Source organism: Callorhinus ursinus, unplaced genomic scaffold (genome assembly GCF_003265705.2).
Source record: "Callorhinus ursinus isolate GAN/ISIS: 27379988/994484 unplaced genomic scaffold, GSC_fseal_2.0 scaffold13, whole genome shotgun sequence".
Taxonomy (NCBI): domain Eukaryota; kingdom Metazoa; phylum Chordata; class Mammalia; order Carnivora; family Otariidae; genus Callorhinus; species Callorhinus ursinus.
This window is the reverse complement of record NW_027397075.1, coordinates 36,813,298-36,836,152: the sequence shown is the minus strand read 5'-3', so window position 1 is coordinate 36,836,152 and position 22,855 is coordinate 36,813,298. Positions and strand designations below refer to the sequence as shown.

Below are 22,855 nucleotides of genomic sequence, written 5' to 3'. Positions count from 1 at the left end.
GCAAGCAAACCCGGCTCCCTGCTGCTACTCAAGCGTGCTCCAGGGACCAGCAGCACTGGTTTCATCCCGGAGCTCATTAGAAATTCAGAATCCCAGGCCTCAAACCTACTCAATCAAAATCTGCATTTTAACAAAGTCTAAGAGAAAATGGACACGCAACACCTATCTGAGGTCATTGAAATGGCACCAAGCTTTGCCACACACCGACCCGGCTGGAGGCAGGCAGAACTCTCTCGGCCCTGAAAACAATCTCTGAGTAAAAATCAAGCCTTTATCTCGTTACACTTGGCATGTAAAAAGCAAACTCTGAAAACATAAAATCAATATTTCACAGCTCATCTCTACACCGGTGGCTTGTTTAATGTTTATTACTAAGGAGCAACTGAAACGACACAGTGGACTCGGAGGGTCCTTTCAAGAGACAGGACGTGCCCGATGAAAACCTTCCCATGGTTTCCCGCAGCCCTGAAGGGATGAAACAGGGTACAGGCCCAGGAGGCTGTGTACTTTGGAAATCGGGCTTCTACACACACAGCAGGCCTGGCTCACTCTCCCTTTCTTCCATGTGGGCTCTGCCTACCTCTCACCCTCCTGACCCCCAGTGATTTGTTCCTGCTTGCATTTCTACTGTAATTCATTGACATCATTCCTGACACATTGGGTGCTTCACAGTTTCCTTCTGTTGGGACCGTCAGTTCTCTGAGGGGACTCCCAAAGCCCAAGTATCTACCGAAGACTGAACACTCCAGGAACCCTCCCTACTCCCAGCTGCCTTTCCCGAGTTTTAATACCAGTCCTTCTAATACGCCTGAGAAGCAAAGCCGGAAGCCCACCTGAAAAAGGATCGCAGGGGAGTCAGTGAAGAACACAAGGTGGCAGCCTCCCACCGGTATCCAAGTGCACGGGACAAAAGGCGGCGCAAACAAAAATGCGGCAAACCAAGTAAAAACTTAAGAAGTCTGCTTCGTTGTCTAGTTGAGGCTTATGATGCTGGATTTGTTTCAAAAGTTAAAAATCTGGCTGTCTGAAGAATAATAATCAGGGCCCTGGTCTTCTCCCATGTCTGTACAGTACTGTGCTGACATGTTCTTCAGGATTTATAATGTTTTACTTATAAAAGCTGCAGGAATGGGCTGAACTTATACCAAATATACAAAAAGCACCCAAGAATTATCCAATGGAAATTTCTGGTAGAGCCACAACCTGGAATTGGCCTTTTGGAGGCTAGCGAGCACGTGCAAAGGTCTTACTCATCAGATACTATGGAACAGTCCCTGCGAAGGTTGAAGTGGGAGCAGAAGGGGTCTTTTTCCATCCCCTAACAAAACAGGAAGTTGGAACAGAACATTGAAAATAGCTTGAAAGAAGGGGAAAAAGGAGTAAGAGGAAAAGATGATACATCGATACTTATTAAAATCTTTATTCTTTTTTTTTTTTCTTTTTCAGAATTGAAACCCATAGAACGCATTAGAAATTTCGGTGCGTATCTGTCCCGTATGGTGTCTTACCAAGCCCAATCCCCTGCGTGCGGCAGCGCTGAGAGGAAATCCTTGGCAGATCAAAACAGAGGGTAGTGGTTCCTACACATCCCTTTTAAGCAAATAAATTAGCTTCCCAGTAAGTTATTCCCGGCTCCCCCCCTTATGTTTGTATTTGAGAGTAACACCTTAGTTCCTTTAAAAACCTGTGGCAGTGGCATCCCCAGCCCCTGCCTTTCCAACCCAGACTGGAGGCATCGAAGGGAGAGAAATTGGCCTTCCCCTGGACAACAGCTGCACGAAGTCAGGTGTGTCTGGCTCCCACGTGTGCCTAGCTGCGGCCGGCTCACCACAGCTGCCCAGCAGGTGCCGGCTGAATGGTCTTTTATGTCACGTCGGGGCCACTCGCAGAGACTGAGGAGTGACCCTTTCACTAGCTTCAAGTTCTTCAGCAACATAAGTCAATGTTTCCCTGTGTCAAAATAAATACATTTTTTTCTTGCTACAATACAGATATGACTATATACATACATATGCCTTTACTCATGTTTCCTGAAGCTCAAGCTCACAAGATCACGCCTATAGGACAGCTCACTGACAGACGCGGTTTTATCGCCACTGAGGTGTGGTCACTTACAGTCAAATGAGATGATACAGGGGCCACTGAGAATGGACACTGAAGGAATATGGTGGATGCGAAGGAAAAGCCAAAATCTTTTTTCTTTTCTCTTCTTTTTTATGGAAAAGAAAAGACGAATTTCCTTGGAAGAACTTGTTGTTCAGGTGACACTGAAAAATTGCCACGTACAGGATTCATCTTTCCCCAAATAATATGCAATGGATGTACCTGAATTCTTCCATTTCCTCCTTAAATTTCATCTGATCTATTAGTCCTGAGTGCAACAGGGAGAAATGCCTTATTAATATATTATCGAACACTCTGAGCAAAAATCACAGATCCTATTCATTTGTTTTGCACAGAAAATTATTTACACCCAAACCCACAATATAGCCTCATATTAAAAGAACAATTTAGAATAAAACTTCTATACCCATATTTCCCCACTCTAACTCTGGAATAAACGTATTTAAGGAGTGGGAGGAGATGAGGAAATGGCAGTCAGTTCTCATTTTCCTAACAGGCTTATATAAAATGTATCCACCTCTACCTTAAGATGTTGGCTAGGCACACCCAACCTAGGGCTGCCCAAGAACCCTTCTAGTGACTTGTCTGAGTATATTAGTGCTAAAGAAACCACAAAGAGGACCTGGTGACAAAACTTACAAAAAAAAAGATATCAGCCTCTGTTTTTCAAACAGAATTTGGTTTTTGTGCATTTCATGGCTATAAGCTTTTGGTCGGTTTTCTCTAAGATTTGCCTAAACTTAGCTTAATCCAATCCTGATGAGAACATAAATCTATGTTCCAAGAGTCCTGTGACACCACCCTATCAGCTTAAGACTTCAACCTCAATAGATCTGAACACCTCTTAAGATCATGAATTTTAAAACAGTAGGAAAGAGAATGAAATTATACATTTTCTGCAGTGTTTTGAAAAAACGATGCGACATTCCCTCCCGTTTCCTTAGCAATATCTTCTGCCTTCAACATTATGAATGAAGCTCCCAGTTGGGGAACAATTCTTACTCATTCCACTGCGGCAGACTACAGGCGCCCTGTGTCTGCAAGAACACTGGTCCATCATTTAGTTGAACCAACATTCACCCAGGCAAGCGCGCTGCCTCCTGCCCGCCGCCTCCCTCCAGCCAGCTCCCCGACGCTCTGCGTGAGCACCATCCACGGTATTCCCCAGCTCAACTGGGAATTTTACTTGACGCACACAGGAAATGACCTTAAAATTGGAATCTAAGGCCTCCTTTTGTTAACACCGTTTCAGTGTTTAGTGCTAATACCTGGTTTCTTAGTTAAGTTCAATACCTTCTTTTTATAACTCAACCCATTCTTGTGGATGTCTCAAAATGTACATATAAAGTACAAAAGCGTCCTGACCTCACGCTGTTAACAGTTATAGGTTACTCAGCTGTCTTTCAATGCGAGAAAGTGAGAACATAGATTCTAGGCTGTTTTTGAAAGGGAAGCTGCCCCACACTGGTCTCCACTGGCTGGCATTACATTTGCTCCCCCACACTGTTTAAATAGCAGCCCCTGCTTGACAGGAGTGCAAGGCTGGCCCGGCCCCCAGGCAGGCTGCGACGGCTCACAGGTCTGAGAGGCTCTGCTGGAACACAGACGGAGCTGAGCCTGGGCTTCTGTCGCCCGGGCCAGGGACACCGGCGCTCCACCACCACCTCCGAACGCCCAATGAAATTAAACAAGGAAATGAGGGCTTGACATAAATCAAAATCTTAAGGCTCTTCCTGGTAACCTCCTTCATTTTGAGGCTCTGAGAGCTTCAACTCTTCGTTCCCCGTCATCGGCACGGCCCACATCACAAGACAGGCCCAGCCACCAGCAGAACGTGCGCGGTCAGCCGAGCCAGGGAGCTGACTTTTCCCACGAGAAAGATACAGACGGGACTGCCAATCTCTTGGGAAGAGCAGCTTCAGTGAGTGAATGCCTTAAAGGCTGAGGTGGAAACTCATCTCAGATGAGAAATCAGGGTGGCAGAGATCGCAGGCAACTTAACTCTCATTCAAGGCGTTAGCTCAGTTTGCTTTGTTAATTCAGAAAGGATTTGCCTGCTTGGGGCAAAAGGGAGAAAGAAAAGTCTCCATGAGAGAATCCTGCTTGGACAGTTTGGGGGCTAACTGGGACACAGCTGTGAGCACGCAGATCTTACTGAGGTTCCAGTCATGTTTGCTTTTCCACACCCGCAGAACTCAAATACTGGGAGGCCCCCCCCGCTTCCGGTGCCGTCTCTTCCTCCCTCCTCTAAGCGATCAGGAAAAGCACTACCAGCCAATTGCTTAAAAGCCCAAGCATCTTCCCCGCTTTTGTCGTTCCCGCTAATTCTATCCCAAACACGTATCCCTTCCCAAAGAGCATGCTATTCTGGCTCAAGAGAAGGCCAGGTTTTCCCGGCTGCCCCTCCTCAGGAGGCCGTCAAATTCCCAGTTGGACTAGTCCCAGTGAAAAAAGGACTCCAGAGCTGGCCAAGTGTTTTCAGAAACTCCACACGAGTGGAGAAAGGATTCTAAGGATGAACTCAAACTACACACTCCGGAACCAATCCCAGCATTAGCCTAGCCAAACGTCACACCTCTGTCTGTCCCGCAGCGCGCGAGGGAGGCCGGACCAGCCAGGAGGCCTGCCGCTGGAGGGGCCGAGGCCGGGGACGCCGGGTGGTTCAGCAGCAACGCTCCTGTGCTCGGACACCTGTAGTCTTTGCTTTTGCTTCTCCTACAGAAATCGCCAAAGGCATCCAAAGCACCCCCCTACCCCCCGCCCCCGTCACCAGAGCTTGCTGCCGGCCGTTTCCGATCCACCCCAGACCGTTCGGAAGTGATTGTGCTGTTTCTCTCGCTTTGTAAAAAGGAGTCTCGCTTATCCTGTGGTGCGATTACAAGTGGGAAAGAGGCATCCTATCTTCCACCAGCACGGCGTCTGCCCCGAACTGGTCAGTGCACTGCTTCACAGTGGCCAGGACACTCAGAAGCCGCTGGTCGGCGGCGTCCAGGTGAGGCTCAGACAGCACGGGGGCGATGGGGTCGTGGGCCGTGGCAGACTTTAAGGCAGACTTGAGCACACCATCCTTCAGGTAGTTCAGTCTGTTCCAGGTGGACACCCGAATGCTGGAAGAGAGGGTTTTAAGGCAGATTATGTGAAACCTCTTACTATCGAGAGGAGATGAAAGCCTGCTGGGGAAATAATTATGTAAAATGCCTCAACTAAAAAAAAAATCTGTTTCTGAAGGACCTCTACATGATGAAAAAGTCACATTACCACATTTTGATATGTTTTTCTAGGTAATTCATCAGAGGTATATGCAAAGATGTTCATCCCAATGTGTACTAAATTTGTAACGGAAAAATGTGAAAGATCTGAATGTTCAGCTACCGGGAAAGTATGACTTATCCATTCAAGGGAATACCATGCAGCTGTTAAAAACAGTTTTGAAAATTTAGTGGCTTGAAAAATGCCTGTGATATAATACTGGGTGGGAGAAAAAAGTTAAAGGGAGAAAGTTTTACTCCAAATCTGTGGGGAAAGAAAATGTGTATGTATGTACAAACACACATACATACATATACAGACAGACACACATGACTGGAATGAAGTGTTAACAGGAGTTACCCTTACATCTTAATGGATAGTTTTAATTTTCTTCTTTTTGTGTTTCTGAATGTTAAAAATTCCTACCATTAATATTATAATTCAGTTATAATATCAATATTATAATTCTATCCACTTCCTGTGGGTAATGTGGGAATTACGAGGTAGACATAGAAGTCTGACTCTGCAAGAGGCAGCCTGTCCTGCGTCTATTGAAAAAGGAAGAGCGACCTTTGGACAAAGCACGGAAGGGGTGTGATTTTGCTATTGTCAAGTCCACAAATGCCCAGAGCATCAGAGCTTCCCTTGTGTGACTAAGGCATCCCTTGTCCGCCTCTCAGCCCCACATTTGCTCTCCATATATGTATGCTCTGCTATAACGCGGAGAATTCCTTGAAGCATCTCTCCTGTCAAGCTTTCTCCGTCGATGTCACTGGAGGGATACTGCAGACACTTCCGGTTGCTGCACAAGCGGGTCGGGAGTCAGGGGGAGGGGTCACCAGACGTCGCTCCGCCCCGGCCACAGTGCCAGGATTAGCAGGCCCTCTTGACATGGAAACCCGGGCCCTGAGGGCTACATGCCCATGCTGGCGCCCCAACTCCCTTTGCAGGCCCACACATGTGCCCTGCCTGCAGCCCAGGCGGTTTCGTCCCTCCCTCCATGATGCCCTGACCCCAGGTGCAAGTCATTGCCTCAACTTGTACCCCAGAGGGCTGCTTCCTGCTCGCCCAGGGCCTGCAAACTGGCCAACTTCTCCACTCTCCTGTGGACCGGACTGTCCTTCATGGAGGTCCACACCCTAGCCTTGGGGACAGGGTTCCCTTCCAAGTTTGTCCTTCCTAGGGTACTCTCCCTCAGCCCTAAGAAGTTTCCTTTTATAGTTACGCTTGTATCAGAGCTTCTTTATACTCAACTTTCCCATTTAACCTACTGTGTCTTTTCTAGCTTCTGACTGGATCAGACGGACAACACTGACTATTACACAAAAACATCTTCTTTCAAAGACGTGGTTTTTGACTGGCCGTACTATCGCCTCCTATTAATGAAAACAAGGGGTGCTTGGGTCAGTACTCAATGCAGAATACCGTACTGCTGCTATTAAAAAGAGAGACAAGAGAAAGAGCCCGGCTGCCAGGAGGGGCAGTCGGATGTGATGTGAGTGTCTCGGGCAGTTACCCGAGAGGATGTGGTGTGCTCCTGGATTCCTGTTTCCTTGTGGCTGAGCGATGTACAACCCAGCTGATTCTTAATGCTCCCCTTTAAATTTTAAACCAGCAATAATCCTCTGAAAAGGAGCTCCTTAGAGCCCGGTCTTCATCTCATTTTGATTTACCTTTTAATTTCTTTGTTTTCTAATACAGTCTTTAAAAATACACATGACTAAATGCCTCCGAAAAAGTTACATCTGGTTTATACAATTTCAAATTGAGATCTGCAAACCACAGATGATCTGTGGTGGGGAGTGAGAGCACTTCAAACCCCAAGGTAAACACGGTAGAGCAGCCAGGGACACAGACTGTACTAGAGTTCTGGCAAAGGATCATATTCTGATATTAAAACAAACATGAATACATATTATTGAATAGGCTGAAGATTCCTATTCATATAAAATTTGAAATGAATTTTGAGCTCCATGGGTTCTGGGATGGAAAAGCATGAAAAGCACTTGCTCAGGTCTTAGGAAGTTTTAAGGCCCAGGAAACGGATGTACTGTTACGTGAGCCTGGAAAGGAAGATGACACAGGCCCATGTATTTGCTGTGCGGAACTTACATGCAACACTGATAGAGGGGGGCAAGAATGCTTCTCTCATCCAGCGACGGGTTCCCAAAGCTGAAAATTAAATTAAAACTTAGTGAATTACTCAGTGGCACCAGTTGCCGTCTTAGCATCAAAGCGAGAGCAAATTCTCTAAGACGACCCAAATGTGATCCTAGATAATTTCATGCTCCCACGGCTCAAATCACTTAAATTAAAAATAAACGGGGCGCGACCAATCAGACACAGGATTCCTAACAGTCTGCACGTGGTATCAAAAACAAATGCCCTCATTTACAAGCCTCCTGTCTTCTGCCAGCTACGGCGAGGTGCTGAAGCATAACCACACAACACAGTGCGGAGCCCATGGACCAAAGGGAGGCCCCCAAGATCTGGAGGTTTTATGGGGGGGGGGAGGGGGGGAGAGAAATAAAGGCTATCCACATGGTTCCCACTAACACACAGAGAGTTGTCACTTGTAACAAGTTTTCTACCTTGAAATCACCCAGAAGAAAAGAGCAGGATTATCCTACCCCTACAAGTAAGTATATGGCCAGATTCAAACTGGACAAACGGCTCACGGAAGCTGAGAAAACAGTAATTCAAAACATCTGTAAAAATGACCTTAGCAGTAATTCAGAGTTACACGAGGAGAACCGGTTCCGGGAAAACTCTCAACTTTCTATTCTTCTCCTGGAAGCTCACCGTGATAGCTGGAAGGTCTGGGAGCCCTGAGCACAGTGCAGCCCTCCAACAGTAAATGGCAAAGACTAGTTCCATGTGTATTTCCACAGTGCATACACTCATTAAACACACACAAAAAGATCATTTGTGTAAGTCACAGTGCAGGTTTTCAGGAACACACGTAGCACTGGCCCCTACCAGCTCTGCTGTGTGTGCCGGCACCCGCTTTCTGCAGGCGTCAGGCCCTTGCTCGGGATAATACGGGGGCGCCACCCGCAAGTGCCACTCGGCCATTATTCGCTGAGGACCCCCGTCTCAGGTTATTCTCAGCAACCAATGTTAGTGATAGTGACCTAGAGCCTGGACAATTCTGGGCTCCAAGGAAGTATTCTATTTAGCAAACACTTACTAAATGTCACTAAAAGTACGGTACTGAATCAGGCACCACAGAGAAGGCACAGGGCAAACTGAAAACATTATATGCTCTTCAAAGAGCGCACCCCTAAAAAAATTAAGGACCATCCATTTATTCAAAATAAATAAGACTGTCTTAATCAAGACAAAAGTAACTTGTTTTTATATATCAAAAGGCACTACTCTTCTCATGATCACAAAAAGTCTGGGTCTAGACTGCCATAAATACAGCAAAACATCCTATCAAACAAATTAATTTTTTAAACTGCATGAGCCTTTGGACAGCATCAATTTAACAGGAATTATATTTCATGGTTTTTTTTCTTTTTTTTAGATTTTATTTATTTATTTGACAGAGACACAGCGAGAGAAGGAACACAAGCAGGGGGAGCAGGAGAGGGAGAAGCAGGCTCCCCGCTGAGCAGGAAGCCCAATCCGGGGCTTGATCCCAGGACCCCGGGATCATGACCTGAGTCGAAGGCAGATGCTTAATGATTGAGCCACCCAAGCACCCCTAAATTTCATGTTCTATTAAATATGTATCTCTCAAGATTCTAGACATCACAGTCAAGGAAGAATAATATAGGTAGCGATACATCAAAGACCTTGGCGTCCAGCTGTCTGTGTTGAGAATCATAGAGTCTTGGCCTCCTTGGAAAAAAACCCACTTCTCCATTTTTTAAAGTCCTCAGAACCCTGAGGGCAGAAGGAGTATGAGCCCTGAGCAGGATGGAAGGATGGGTGCCAAAAGCAAAGACCCTGACCAGGCCCTAACTGACGAGGATGGTCCTGTGGTCCTACCTTTTGGCATTATCAAGAAGGATGAGCATACTGGCGCCTTCATCATCTTGAAAACTCTCGTAGTGATGGCGGTCAGCATTGCCGATCAGGTAATCAAAGATGGCGGTGTCAATGATGTCCAAGAGGCGGGGGCCTGAGTCATAGGGGGATGTTTTCTTCACAGCATCACAGTAGCTCTCGTCGTACTCCCACCTGGAGGCAAAGAGCACCACCAGGGTTACTGGGTGCCAGCCCTGTACCTGGCACTGTTTTGTTCTGAGAGAGAGAGAGAACGCAAGCGCAGGGCGGGGGCAGAAGGAGAGACAGAATCCCCAGCAGGCTCTGCGCCCAGCGCGCAGCCCTACACGGGGCTCCATCTCACGACCCTGAGATCACGACCTGAGCCGAAACCCAGAGTCGGATGCATAACCAACGGAGCCACCCAGGCGCCCCTGTAGCTGGCCCTGTTGAAAACACAGAGAAGAGGCGTCCCTGCCTGGCAGGTCTGCCCTCAGCCCCACCTCCGTGGACAGAACGAAGTGGGGGCTCACGGGAGACTCACCTGGCCAGTTTGCCCTCGCGGTAAGTCCTGCCCCATGGGTGTCGGTGTTTCTGCAGAGGCCACACATCTGGAAGCCAAAGTGTGACAGATCCCTCCATCGTGTCTCCATCAGCACAAGCCGGCTCTGTTTCTCGGCAGTAATAACACTTCCCATAGAAACAAGTGTTATTTCCTACAGGAGAGAAAGGAGCCAAATACACTTAAGGAAAAAAGGAAGACTCTGAATTCTCCCTAACGATGTAGAAGGGAGCAGCTAAGTGAACAGATCCTGTGAAAACAATGATCCTGAATGATATTTAAACATTTATTTTCTATACAGGTCATAAAAAAAAAGCACACAGTGGGAAAAAAAAGTCAAAGGGCAGGAAAGGATGTATATCAAAGTCTCCTTGCCCTCGGGGCCCTGCTACCCAGTCCCTCTCCCAGGAGTCAAGTCTAAGTAAAGGAAAGTCATGCCCTCTCCTCTTCTGTCAGAGCCGACACTTTGGCCAGAGTGCCTGCGGGAGGGAGAGTGGGCCCGTCCAGGGACAGGCTCTGGGCCAGGAGTGTGGGTACTGGGGGGTGCGGTGTCAAGCAGATAAATAAATACACTGAGGATAATGGGAACAAAGTTTTTCACAGATGGAGAAGGGAGGTTAACTCATAGAAAGGGAGAAAGCCAGAATAAATCTTGTGGTGTTGAATTAGAACTGGACTGGAGCGATTGGTCAGAAGAGAGATCTAGAAAAAGATACAGATGCTTGTGTGTGTGTGTGTGTGTGTGTGTGTGTGTGTGTGTACAGCTTTCCTCCCTCTGTCCCTCAAGAGAGCCTAGAAACAATGGAGACCAGGCAGCAATGGCAGTAAACACCTAGCACTCACACATCAGTTTCTAAATATCTTTTTACTACTGTATTAAAGGGACCCAGGGCTCCTTGGACAAACAGGTGACTCTAAGGCTGGGGCAAAGAAAGTACAAGATAGGCCTGCATCTGACTGCTATGCCAGGGTAAGGAAGCACTGAGAGAATGATGGGGACATTCCAAAGGACTCACGAGACAGTGTGTAGGAATTTCCGCTGGTCTACTCTGGGACAGTTTGAGCATCAAAATAAATAACAGCAAATCATAACTGAGTAAATTAAGAGTCTGAGAGTTCATAGTGATATACTCCAAAGTACTCCATTAATAAAATACTTATTAACTGGACACTGGAGAAACCTTACAGAGACCTACCACCTTAATCGAGGGATACAAGCTAGTATCACCAGTAACGGGACACAGCAACAAATCTCCATCGTGTGTCTCCTGACAGGACGTACCAAGAAAAGCACAAGAGCACTTCTCTAGTATTCCTGCCAGCATTTTTAAATCATGAGGAAATATCAGAAACACTCAAATAAAGAGATGCTCTTTAAAGTAACTGACCTACACTCCTACCGAATGTCAAGGTCACAAAAAAAATGAGAGTGAGGAATTGTTCCAGAAGGACAGAGGCTAAAATGACATGACAACGAACACAACGTGTGATCCTAGACTGAGTTCTGGACTTCTACAGGGCATTACAGGAACAAGTGGCAAAACGTGGACGGGGTCTGTGGGTCAGATGCTGGCGCTGCATCAGCGCGCATCCCTCACTGTTGATGACTGGATGCGGTCGTGCAGGAGAGGGTCCTGGTGGTTAGGGAGTACCGAAGTCTTCACACGCTGGTGTAAGGAGCACTCGTGTCGCACGTTATTCTCAAATGGTCTGAGAGTGTTACTAATTAAGGAATCTGGGGGACTCTGGACCACCTCTGCAACTTTTATATAAATTCCAAATTATCTCAAAATAAAAAGTGTAAAAAACGAAACGATCTAAAAAGGTAAGTAATGCCTTCTTGACGCTCCATCCCTATTAAATACAGCCATCAAATGAAATGAGCCGATTTCCTGCCTGTAAACCCCTCACATACTCCTTTAATGACTGTTCGGTTCTCACGCACGTGTGTCCCTGAAGAGACGAGCAGCCCTCAAGCCTTAGTGTTTCCAACCCCTGGTACAGCGCACACTCCACACCCACCCACGAAGCTGATGCTATCATTCTTCTACCTTAAAAACGTTTCTAAGTAAAGAATATTTGAACTGATGGAACAATATACCACATATATAATGTTTATAACTATAAAAATATAAACTTATAAATTTAACTTGATCTCATCAGAAATACCAACAGATCTTTTAAAGGGTAAAATGGATTTTTTAAAAAAAGATTTTCTTTATTTGAGAAAGAGAGAGAGAGCACAGAGGGAGAGTGAGACAGAGAAGCAGACTCCCTGCTGAGCAGAGATCCTGATGCAGGGCTCGATCCCAGGACCCTGAGATCATGACCTGAGCCGAGGGCAGATGCTTAACCGACAGCCACCCAGGCGCCCCGGATGTTTTTTTAAGATTTTATTTACTTGAGAGAGAGAGAGCAAGTGAGAGAGAGAGAGAGAGAGCATGAGCCAAGGGGTGGGGAGAGGAAGAAGCGACTCTCCACTGAGCAGGGAGCCCGATATGGAGCTCGATCCCAGGACCTGAGCTGAAGGCAGACACTTAACTGACTGAGCCACCCAGGCACCCCTGGAAAGGATGATTTTTAAGGTTATAAGGAAAAAGAAAGAACTGCTAGCAAACTCTTAAATAGCAAAGAGAGGGGACTAATCTTACCAGGTATCAAAACAGATCAATTCATGAACAGACAGGAGAACAGAAAATCCAGAAATGAAAATACATAGAAACGAAAATTTATTTCAGTGGAAAAAAAAAAAAACCCAACCAGCTGGAGCCATACTTCATTCCACATACTAGGATAAATTCTAAAACTATGTCAAAAACTTAAACGTGAAAAATAAAACTATAAAAGTACTTAAAATAAAAAAAGGCGGAATTCTTCCATAATCTTCGAGTAAGCAAGGCTATGATTCACAATCAGAAAATCTCTAAATGGACTGATATTAAAAACAAACAAAAATGTCTATAAAGGCAAAAAAAATTACCATAAGCAAAATCAAAAGAAATTAAAGAATTGGGAAAAAATATTTCTATCACAAAGGACTATTTTCCCTGTGTATGAACTCCTATACACTGAGAAGATCAGGGCAGAGCTGAAAATGAACAAAGGATACACAAAGACAGGTAAAAGAAAATACAAATGCCTCTTAAATATAAAGCTGCTACACGTGAAACAGACAACAGCCAAAGCTGGGAAACATGGCGTTGGTGCCACTAGCGGAAAAGAGACCTTCTCACGCGTCACTACCAGGAACGTAACCTTTGACCTGTGCCCTTTGACTCTGTGCTTTCACTTCTGGATATATTTGATCATGTGTGAAGTAACATCTGTTCGTGTTAATTCTGGGCAACACTGGTAGTAAAAAAAGGATTGGAACGTGTATGTGGACTAAAGGTCTGGTTAAATGAATTAGGGTAGATCCATAAGACGCAGCACTTTGCAGCTAGTGACCCAACAGAAGAATGAAGAAGCTCTTTATGTGATAATAGATTTCCAAGATCTGTTAGGTAAAAGATTTATCAGGTAAAAGAATAAGATGCAGAAGTATGTACAGTGTGATGTTTTATATAATGGCAGTTAAATAAAAATATATATTTCTATTTTGTACAGAAAGGACATAAAGAAATTACCAATAGAGATGACCACCGGGAGGAAGGAGAAGGAACAGAGGGATGAAAGGAAAACTTCTCATTGCAATCTTTTTTTTTTTTTAAGATTTTATTTATTTATTTGACAGAGAGAGACACAGCAAGAGAGAGAGGGAACACAGCAGAGGGAGTGGGAGAGGGAGAAGCAGGCTCCCCGCCAAGCAGGGAGCCCGATGCGGGGCTTGATCCCAGGACCTGGGATCAGGACCTGAGCCGAAGGCAGACGCTTAACAACTGAGCCACCCAGGCGCCCCTCATTGCAATCTGTCTAATATTTTTTTAAAAATTTTGAGTTATGTGAATGTATTACTGATTGAAAAAACAATTAAAAAACAAAGCAAAACACTGCTTGGTGTAGGAAACCTGCTGCCTACACGATAAAATCCAAACTCCTGAGTTTGGGAAGACCCTTCATAAGTGAATGGAGTATGGTGTATTGGTTGAGTGGGAAGTAGGGTCATGTTTCTGGGATTAAAATATGGACCATCAACAGTCATTAGACGTGAGACTTTGGGGATGTGATTTTACCTCTCTAAGCTTTCTCTGCAAAATGGATACCAGTCCCCTACCACTGGACTGTGAGGAGTAAATGAGATAAATAAATCCACAGTAATGCTCAGCACAAAGCCTTGACATAGTGTCAGAGACCAATCAATGCCGGCTATTTATTATTAATAATCTCGCTCCAATCTCTTTCCAGACTTCAATATCCCCGTTTACCTAGGCTCCGAAATCTTTTATTATTTCCTGGATTTTGTAACTTTTATAACTGGTTTTCTGATCAACAACCTGGTCTCTGTGCTCTCCTTGGATGAACTACCACCTCTAATAACCAACTCTAAACCTCCAGCCCACACTTCTCTCCTAAGCTGTAGACTAAGTCTAAAGCACCTAAATGACCAGTCAACATTTACTCCTGGATGCTCCTGTCAAGGTAAGATTCTGTACCCAATTCCATTGTGGAGAACTGCATTCTTGGACACCAGCTGGGTATCCCACAATTCCACTCAATTCTGACACTGTCTACCCAGAGACAGGAACCGATCCCACAGGTTGAAGGCTCGGGCCCATGAGACTGCGCTCCAATTCAGAGGCCAGCTGCAAGTCTGGGTTGTCACCTGCGCTTCTGACCTGGCTGGCTTACAAATCTGAGGTTTCCATGAGCCCCATCTTGGGGTTTGGTTAACTTGCTAGGGCAGAAGAATATACAATGGGGAAAGGACAGTCTCTTCAGTAAATGCTATTGGGAACATTGGACAGCCATATGCAGAAGAATGAAACTGGACCACTATCTTACACCACAGACAAACATTAACTCAAAGTGGACTGAAGACTGGAACATAAGACCTGAAACCATAAAACTCCTAGAAGAATACACAGGCAGTAAGTTCCCTGACATCGGTCTGGGTGATGAGGTGAAGATTTTTTGGCTATGACACCAAGAGCAAAAGCAACAAAAGTGAAAATGAACAAGCAGGACTACATCAAACCAAAAAGCTTCTGCACAGCCAAAGAAACAATCGACAAAATGAAAAGGGGCTAGTATCCAAAATATATAAAAAAGTCCTACAACTCAATAGCAAAAAACAATCTGATTAAAAAATGAGCAGAAGATCTGTGAATTGGCGTAGCCACTATGGTAAACACTATGGAGGTTTCTCAAACAACTGAAAAATGGAACTACCATATGATCCAGCAGTTCTACTTCTCAGTATTTGAAAAAAAGAAAAGAAAATACTAACTTGAAAAGATATCTGCACCTCCATGTTCACCGCAGCATTATTTATAATAACCAAGATATGGAAACAACTTAAGTGTCCACTGATGAGTGAATGAAGAAGATGTGCCATATATACACAATGGAATATTATTCAGCTATAAAAAAAGAATGAAGTCTTGCCATCTGCAACAACATGGATGGACTTTGAAGGCATTATGCTAAATGAAACAAGTCAGACAGAGAAAGACAAATACCGTATGTTCTCACTTACACGCAGAATCTAAAAACAAAAACAAAAACAATCCAAAACCAAGTTCTTAGATACAGAGAACAGACTGGTAGCTGCCAGAGGTGGGTGAAATGGATGAAGGGGTCAAAAGGCACAAACTTCCAGTTATAAGATAAGTAAGTCCGGAGATGGAAAGTATAGCATGGCGCCTATAGTTAATAATACTATAATGAAACTTGCTAAGTGAATAGATCTTAAGAGTTCTCATCACAAGAAAAAAATTCCATAACTATGTACAGTGATGGGTGTTAACCAGATGCTGTGGTGATCATTTCACAATATATAAAATTTCAAGTCATTACAACGCATACCCGAGACTAATATAAATGTTGTATGTCAATCATACTTCGATAAAAAAAGTTGCTGGGGAGGCTCACAGGACTCAGGAAACCAGTTTACTCACTAGATTACTGGTTTATTACAAAGGATACATGTCAAAAGCCCGACAGATACACAGGGCAAGGTCCCAGACCCAGGAGCTTCTGTTCTCATGGAGTTCGGGGCCTGGTCAGTGACACATGGAAGCGTCCTGGTTCACCAACCTGGAAACTCCCAAACCCCATACTATTGGGATTCTTATGGAGGCTTTCTCACGTAGGCATGATCTATTGCTAACTCTCTTCTCAACCCCTCTCCCCTCTCTGGAGAATGGGAGGCAGGGAGCTGAAAATTCCAAGCTTCCAATTATGGCTTGTTTTTCTGGTGACTAGCCCACTTGGAGTCACCTCATTAGAACAAAAGCTATTCCTTGTGCTCTTATGGCTTAGGAATTTACCAGGGTTTTACGAGCTCTGCTCTGTGTCAGGCACCCGGAGGCAGAGACCAATACATGTATTCCTTGTTATTTCACACAAGGAAAGAAAATGTCCAAAATTTGATTCACAATCTTCCTCCTCTTCATACATTCCTAAGACAGCTAACAGCTTTGTTATACACTGAGTCCTCCAATCCAGGAATTGGGGAGTCATTCTTAATTTTTTCCTTCTCTCTCAGTTGTCCCACTCAGCCCAAATGTTCACCAAATTCGTTCCATTCTAATTGCTGAGTGTCTCTTAACGCTTCCTCCCCGCTGTCCTTGCTCGAGCCGTGACTCGCCCTGCAGCCACAGGGGGTACAGCAGCCGCCACGTCCTTCCAGCCCTCACCTCACCCCCTTCCCAGGGCAGCCTCCACGATGCTGCCGCGGCCGGTTTTCCAACACTCCAATCTGATTTTCCCAAGCTCCAGCTCTTTTCATGGCCTCCGAGTGTCTAAGGAAAAAGTGTCCCGTTCTAAGCCTGCTGCATGAGGCCCGTCAGTGACAAGGTCCTGACCACCCGCCTTCCTCCCTCACCAGCCCCACATCTCCCTTCACTTCGGCTCAACTACACAGTCCCCTGAGCTTGCCACGGGCTTCTCACTTCTCATCACCCTTGTCTATGTGCTGTCCTCCGCCTGAAGCGGGGTTAACTTGGAGCCTGTGCACTGGACGGGAACAAAATTACATTCTTATTTTCATTAACTTTTTTTTTAAAGATTATTCATTTTTGAGAGAAAGCATGTACGAGTTGAGGGGGAGGGGCAGAGCGAGAGGGAGAGAGAGAGACTTTGCTGAGTGTGGATCCTGACATGGGGCTCAATCCCACGACCCTGAGATCACAACCTGAGCTGAAACCAAGAGCTGGATGCTTAGCTGACTGAGCCACCCAGGCGCCCCTTTACTTTCATTAAGTTCTATCTGAAACTTCAGCATTCCTTCAACTATGATAGTAGGAAGCAAACCATGGTGGTATAAGCATTACCTGTGACTTTTTCACCAGAAGAAACCACAGACTTTTCATAGCATATCAACCATTGTTGCAGACACTGCAAAGTATCACTTACACTCAGTCTGAAATTATGAGTTACTGGATCACTGCGAGATCTATTATTTAATGTGTTAAATAATAATGAAGCACATGCTAGTATATTTTTGATAACAAAACCAGATTTCAGTATTATTGGTTTCATTTGTAAGTCTATGTATTCGAATGTATGCACTGAAAAACACCATTGTGAGGAAAGACCCCCAAGCTTCTCTAGCATGCCAAGAGTCTGCAGTACAAAACAGGTTAAGAGTCTCAACACCTAGGACGTTCTTTCCCACTGTACCTCCCTGGGGGATTGCTATTTTCCCTTTAAGACCTGTATGAAACGCCACCTTCACCAAGGAACCAACACCTTGACCAGCGCATCTCCCCTTTCCATCCACACTGTCACAGACCCTCTGTACATGTCTGGTTTCCCCATCAGACAAAGCTCCTTGAAGGCAGGGAGGTGTCATTCATTTCTGGATATTCAGCACCTAGTTCAGAGCCTACCACACAGAAGTGAAATGAAATTGTGTTGAAAGAATATAAGCAGATGAAATATGTGAGAGTCTGAAAACCCAGGTCTGAATCCTGGCTAAGAGGTAGGAGCTATGTGACTCAGGAAAGTCCTCGAACTCTTCTGAGCCTCTTTCTCAGTATAAAATGTGGGTAAATCTCCCTTACTTACTGCACTGTTTTGTCAAGAGGATCAAAACAAGGTAACTGTGTGAAAGTGCTTTGTCAAGCTGCAAGGGTTACTCAGAAGTTAGTTGTTATTATATCAAGTTATCTAAAAATACCAAGTTATCTAAGAACATATTTTTAAAAATTGTGCTAAGGTCAGCTCATTATTTAAAGCCTATCTCCCGTGCAATCCCTCTATCTGCCCGAATGTTTGTGTACCCCCAAATTCAGATGTTGAACCCCTAATCCCAGTGTGGTGGTATCTGGAGGTGGGACTTTTGGGAGGAGCCCTCACACTGGGATTAGTGCCCTTCTAAGAAGAGACAGGAGTGACGATTCCTCTCTCATTCTCTCTCTGCCGTGTGAGGACACAGCACGACAGTGGCTGACTATACACCAGGACGAGGGTCCTCACCAGAACCCAAGCGTGCTGGCACCCTGATTCGGACTTCCCACCTCCAGAATTGTGAGGAATAAATCTCTACTGTTCAAGCCACATCGTCCATGATTGTCTTGTGACGGCAGTCCCCACTAAGACACTGTCCTGCGCTGCAGGCTGTATCCAGGAGCTCATTCCCCAAAGGTACCAATCCTGTGTACTTTCAGGTCTTTAGGCCCTCGTTCTCATTATGACTTCCTGTTATTGTGCCTCATGCCCTTTCCTCTTTGCTGCCTGGGTAGCTCTTATTGATTCTTCAATAATCAGTCTAGTTGCTAAAAGCCTCCTCTACAAACCGTTGCCTGGCCTCTCTGTCCCCCACACCTGGCACCATGTACGAGAGTTAACCTTCTGTGAGTCTCCAGAGAGCTGGGACTCTGGCCTAGTCTTCCTGACCTCCTCTCATCCATCAGGAATTCATGTCTGCCTGAGCATAAAATTGGACAAGCAAAAGTGATTAGAAAACATATGAAACAAATCAGTGACACTGTCCGCTTTGGATTATTTGTAAGAGCAACCTTAGCCTTAGCCTTGGAGGTTTAGAGTCTGAAAGATGACTCTGTCACAAGTCCTTTAAATATTCAATTTCACCTCATTTCAAATATAAATCCATTCATTCTGGCAAAGCAAGGTGAAATCCACCTGGCAATGTCTGTTTCAACAGTCATATTGTAAAGCAGAGCTCTGTGTCACTGAGAATGTCACCACAATGAGGCTGAGACAAGAGACCCCGGCCTCTCTGACTTCTTCCCATTCTCACTGTGCCCATGAGGAGAACAGGAATAAGAATTTTAGCTCGAATGCCTTACTGAGAGCGAGAGAACAGAGCACCGAGGCCAGAGGGACCAGGGTCAAGTCCATGCACAGTGGGTTGTATACAGGCTGACCCTTGTACGGTAGAAGGACAGTGGTGACCTTCCAGGCCCAAACCCAACCCTCCAAGGGCATTTCTAACCCTCCTTCAGAGCTGCCTTACAGTTCCCTCAATTCTAAGGGGACAGTTCCCAAGAAAGTACACGTATATGAAAAAACCACCAAGTCAATGATATACATACAATAACGGATTTAGGCCAAAATCAGAGTTTAGATCAGGCAGCAGGAGAGGTGCCTGGGTGGCTCAGTCGGTTAAGCGGCTGCCTTCGGCTCAGGTCATGTTCCCAAGGTCCTGGGATCGAGTCCCGCCATAAGTCTCCCTGCTCAGCGGGGAGCCTGCTTCTGCCCCTTCCCCCTGCTCATGCTCGCTCTCTCTCTTAAATAAATAAAACCTTAAAAAAAAAAAAAAGATCAGGCAGAAGCAAGTAAAGTTATTTATCACCTACTTACACTATCAGTAAATGACCTCACTTCCGAACTTCACAGACACAACCAAGCACGTTAGGGAAAATTTTCACTTTCTGGCCACCTACTGTTAGATCCATTTCCCCCAAGAGCCTGAAAACAAATGGCCCAATTTACTTTTGTAGTCCCTTGAGTTCTTCAATTCTTAAAAGTCACAAACCAGCTTGCTCAATGATGTCCCACTTATTAACTATTCCCCTATTTAAATGTCCTCTATAATCTTACCTACGGTTAGGAAGGTGCTCAAGAGCTGCTCCGTGGCAACGGGCTTGATCTCTGTCCGTAGATTAACATATCTGCCAACCACCAAGGGGGCTCGGCGGAAACCCAGAATCCTGGTTTGGGAGGTTGAAGAACAGAAGAGAAAAATCTTTGGGGGGTGTATTTTATAAAGTAGTCTTAGAAAAGATATTGCTGATTGGTAGGTATATATGTATATTTATACTTACACGTATTTTAAAGATTTTATTTTTTTAAAGTAATCTCTACCCCCAATGTGGGACTTGAACTCACGACCCTGAGATCAAGAGTCCCATGCTCTACTGACTGAGCCAGCCCGGCACCCCTGCAGGTCAATATATTTTAAAGGTACATATATTTATGAGTTTAACATCAAGATGTATGTAATGTATTTTAATATGCACTTCAGCAAAAAGGATAAGGCAAATCTAGCAAAATGTGAGCAACTGCTAAATCTGGGGAATGGGTATATGGATTCATTAAACTATTCTAATTTGTTAGAAATTTTTCATAGTAAAAGTTTTAAATAAATTTTAAAAAGCATCAAAAAAAAAATGGGCTTAAACCCATACAAAGGTTCAAAGCTTTGGATAAAAGCACACTGACAGAAAACTATATAGATTAATCTAAAAGGACAAGCCCATAGGACAACTAAATACAGATATATTGGAAGATACTTCTCTCTAATGGTCTAAAAATACAACCTTATGGTTGAGCAAAATCATTTTTTAAAAAATGAAATTTCCTGGCTAAAAAATACACACTCCCTGAAGAAAAGTTGGAGGGGCAGGATTTGGAACATACAGAAAAGTTATGATGAAGAAAATAAAGATCATCCATAATTCCACAGCCCAGAAATAACTACTGACATTTTGGCATATGAGCATTTTTTTCCTTTACTCATATATATATAAACACATACACACTCTTGTGTATAGACACACAATTAAGATTACATTATGCGCAGTTTTGTATCCTGCTTTTCACTCGTCATTATGAGCCTTTTCTCATGTCATGATAAAACCTTTCGAAACAGCTGCACAAAGAAATAATCCATTATTCAGGGCTCCTGACTGTCTTACACTCAATCTTTGAAGAGCCACAAAAGCAAGTAGATCAACAGATGGGTCAAAATAACAGAAAAATCTAGAGAACCTCCCGGGGCCAGAGAAGGTGGTTAAATCCTAATGTAATGGAGAAACAGCAACCCAGAGCAGAAAAGGATCAGGAGCCGTGGATGGCAAAGAGAGTGGAGAAGTCCTTTTTCTCCCCCATTGACCACGCCAGGCCAACGACCAGCAGCCAGTGGAGTGCTGAGGGGCCATGTCACTTGAGCTCAGCTGGGGTAGCAGTTAACAAAACAGGTAGGGGCCCTGGCTAGAGAACTTTTCGACTTTGAGGTAGGGAAGGACTTTTAAATGCAAGACCCCCCAGAGCACAAGTCATGAACTAAAACATTAGTATATTTAATTAACATCAAAGGGAGTGATTTCTGTACAAAGACTATTTCACTCTAAGTTAACGAATAGCTGTTATGCTATGAAAAGATAAGGAGATGTTAAATTTTGCTAACAAAAATAACTGGGGAAAAACAAATAACTAACAACGAGGTACCATTTTACATAGATTAACACAAATTTGTGTGTTGGATGAAATATTGGTTTATGAAATATTGGTATAGATAGGGGAAAATGATCTTCATGCATTGCTGGTGTCCGTCAGTTGGGAAATAGGGTTTGGGAATGAAGACAACAGGGAAACAAATGAGCTCTTGGAAAGACTGATTCTAGCATGCCTTTAAGTGAGGGGCAGGATTTACCCAATTCTCTACCACTAGGTCCTAAAAGAGGCAGTGAAAATTCATGGTATTGTGAACAAACATTTATTTAACCTTTTCCATTATCACTCGATATTTAGACTGCTACTAGTTTTTCACTACTGAAAACTCTACAGCTAAGATCCTGGATATATGTAACTCTGGATTTCATTACTTCTCCAGGGTACTTCCTAGAAATACCTTCCTAGAAATATCTTAGATATTTGAGTAAAAAGGTAGTTACTCATCCAAAGGGTAGGAGCATTCAGGTTTCCAATACATAATGCCAGAGTTCTTCAAAAGACTGAACTGATTAACAATGCCACAATCTCAATGCATTCCTGCCAATAAAATACTACTTTTTTTTTTTTTTTAATCCTGGCCATTTTCAGCAGAAGAAAATCGTATCCCATTGTTTCAACTGGATTTGTTCTTGTTACTGGTGAGGATGAACCACCCCCCTGCCCTCCATATTTATCAGCAATTGATAATTTCTATTCAGTCGATTGTGTCCTTAGATCATTTTCTATTAAAGTTTTAGCATATATATAGATTTGTATAAACATTTATATATTAAGGTTGTTAATGCTTGGATTACATTAGATTCAAGTATTTTCTCCTAGTTTGCTTTCAAACTTCATCTGATGTTTCCTGACACAGGAGTTAATTGTATTTAGCTGAGTCTACTGAATAGCTTTTCCTTTGCAATCTTTTAATTATTGCTTTTATGCCTACAAAATCCTTCCTAATCCAGAAAACGACAAAAATTCACCTTTATTTTCTTCTGGTTTTTATATATTCATTTAACAAATATTGTGAATATTTCTTTTAAAGTCTGTCAACATGCCCTAATGGAGATGTTGCTCAGACGGGGAAGTGGGCTACCAGACGTTCCTGTTACCAGGCTCCCGGCTAGCCCAGCCCCGTGG

General features: G+C 44.3%; 1 protein-coding gene across 6 annotated transcripts in view; it reads right to left on the bottom strand.

Moving 5' to 3' along the window:
- Positions 1–1,404: 1,404 nt before the first annotated feature.
- The window catches only part of FAM20B (FAM20B glycosaminoglycan xylosylkinase), a 42,259-nt gene continuing 20,808 nt past the window's right edge, over positions 1,405–22,855 (bottom strand). For all 6 annotated transcript variants that reach the window (XM_025877563.2, XM_025877566.2, XM_025877562.2 and 3 more), the window contains 5 exons: positions 20,096–20,205; positions 9,911–10,082; positions 9,370–9,561; positions 7,486–7,545; positions 1,405–5,231 (listed from right to left, as the gene is read on the bottom strand). In XM_025877563.2, coding sequence (XP_025733348.1) covers positions 5,000–5,231; positions 7,486–7,545; positions 9,370–9,561; positions 9,911–10,082; positions 20,096–20,205 — 766 coding nt within the window. In that variant the 3' untranslated portion in view covers positions 1,405–4,999. The remainder of the gene's footprint in view (positions 5,232–7,485; positions 7,546–9,369; positions 9,562–9,910; positions 10,083–20,095; positions 20,206–22,855) is intronic.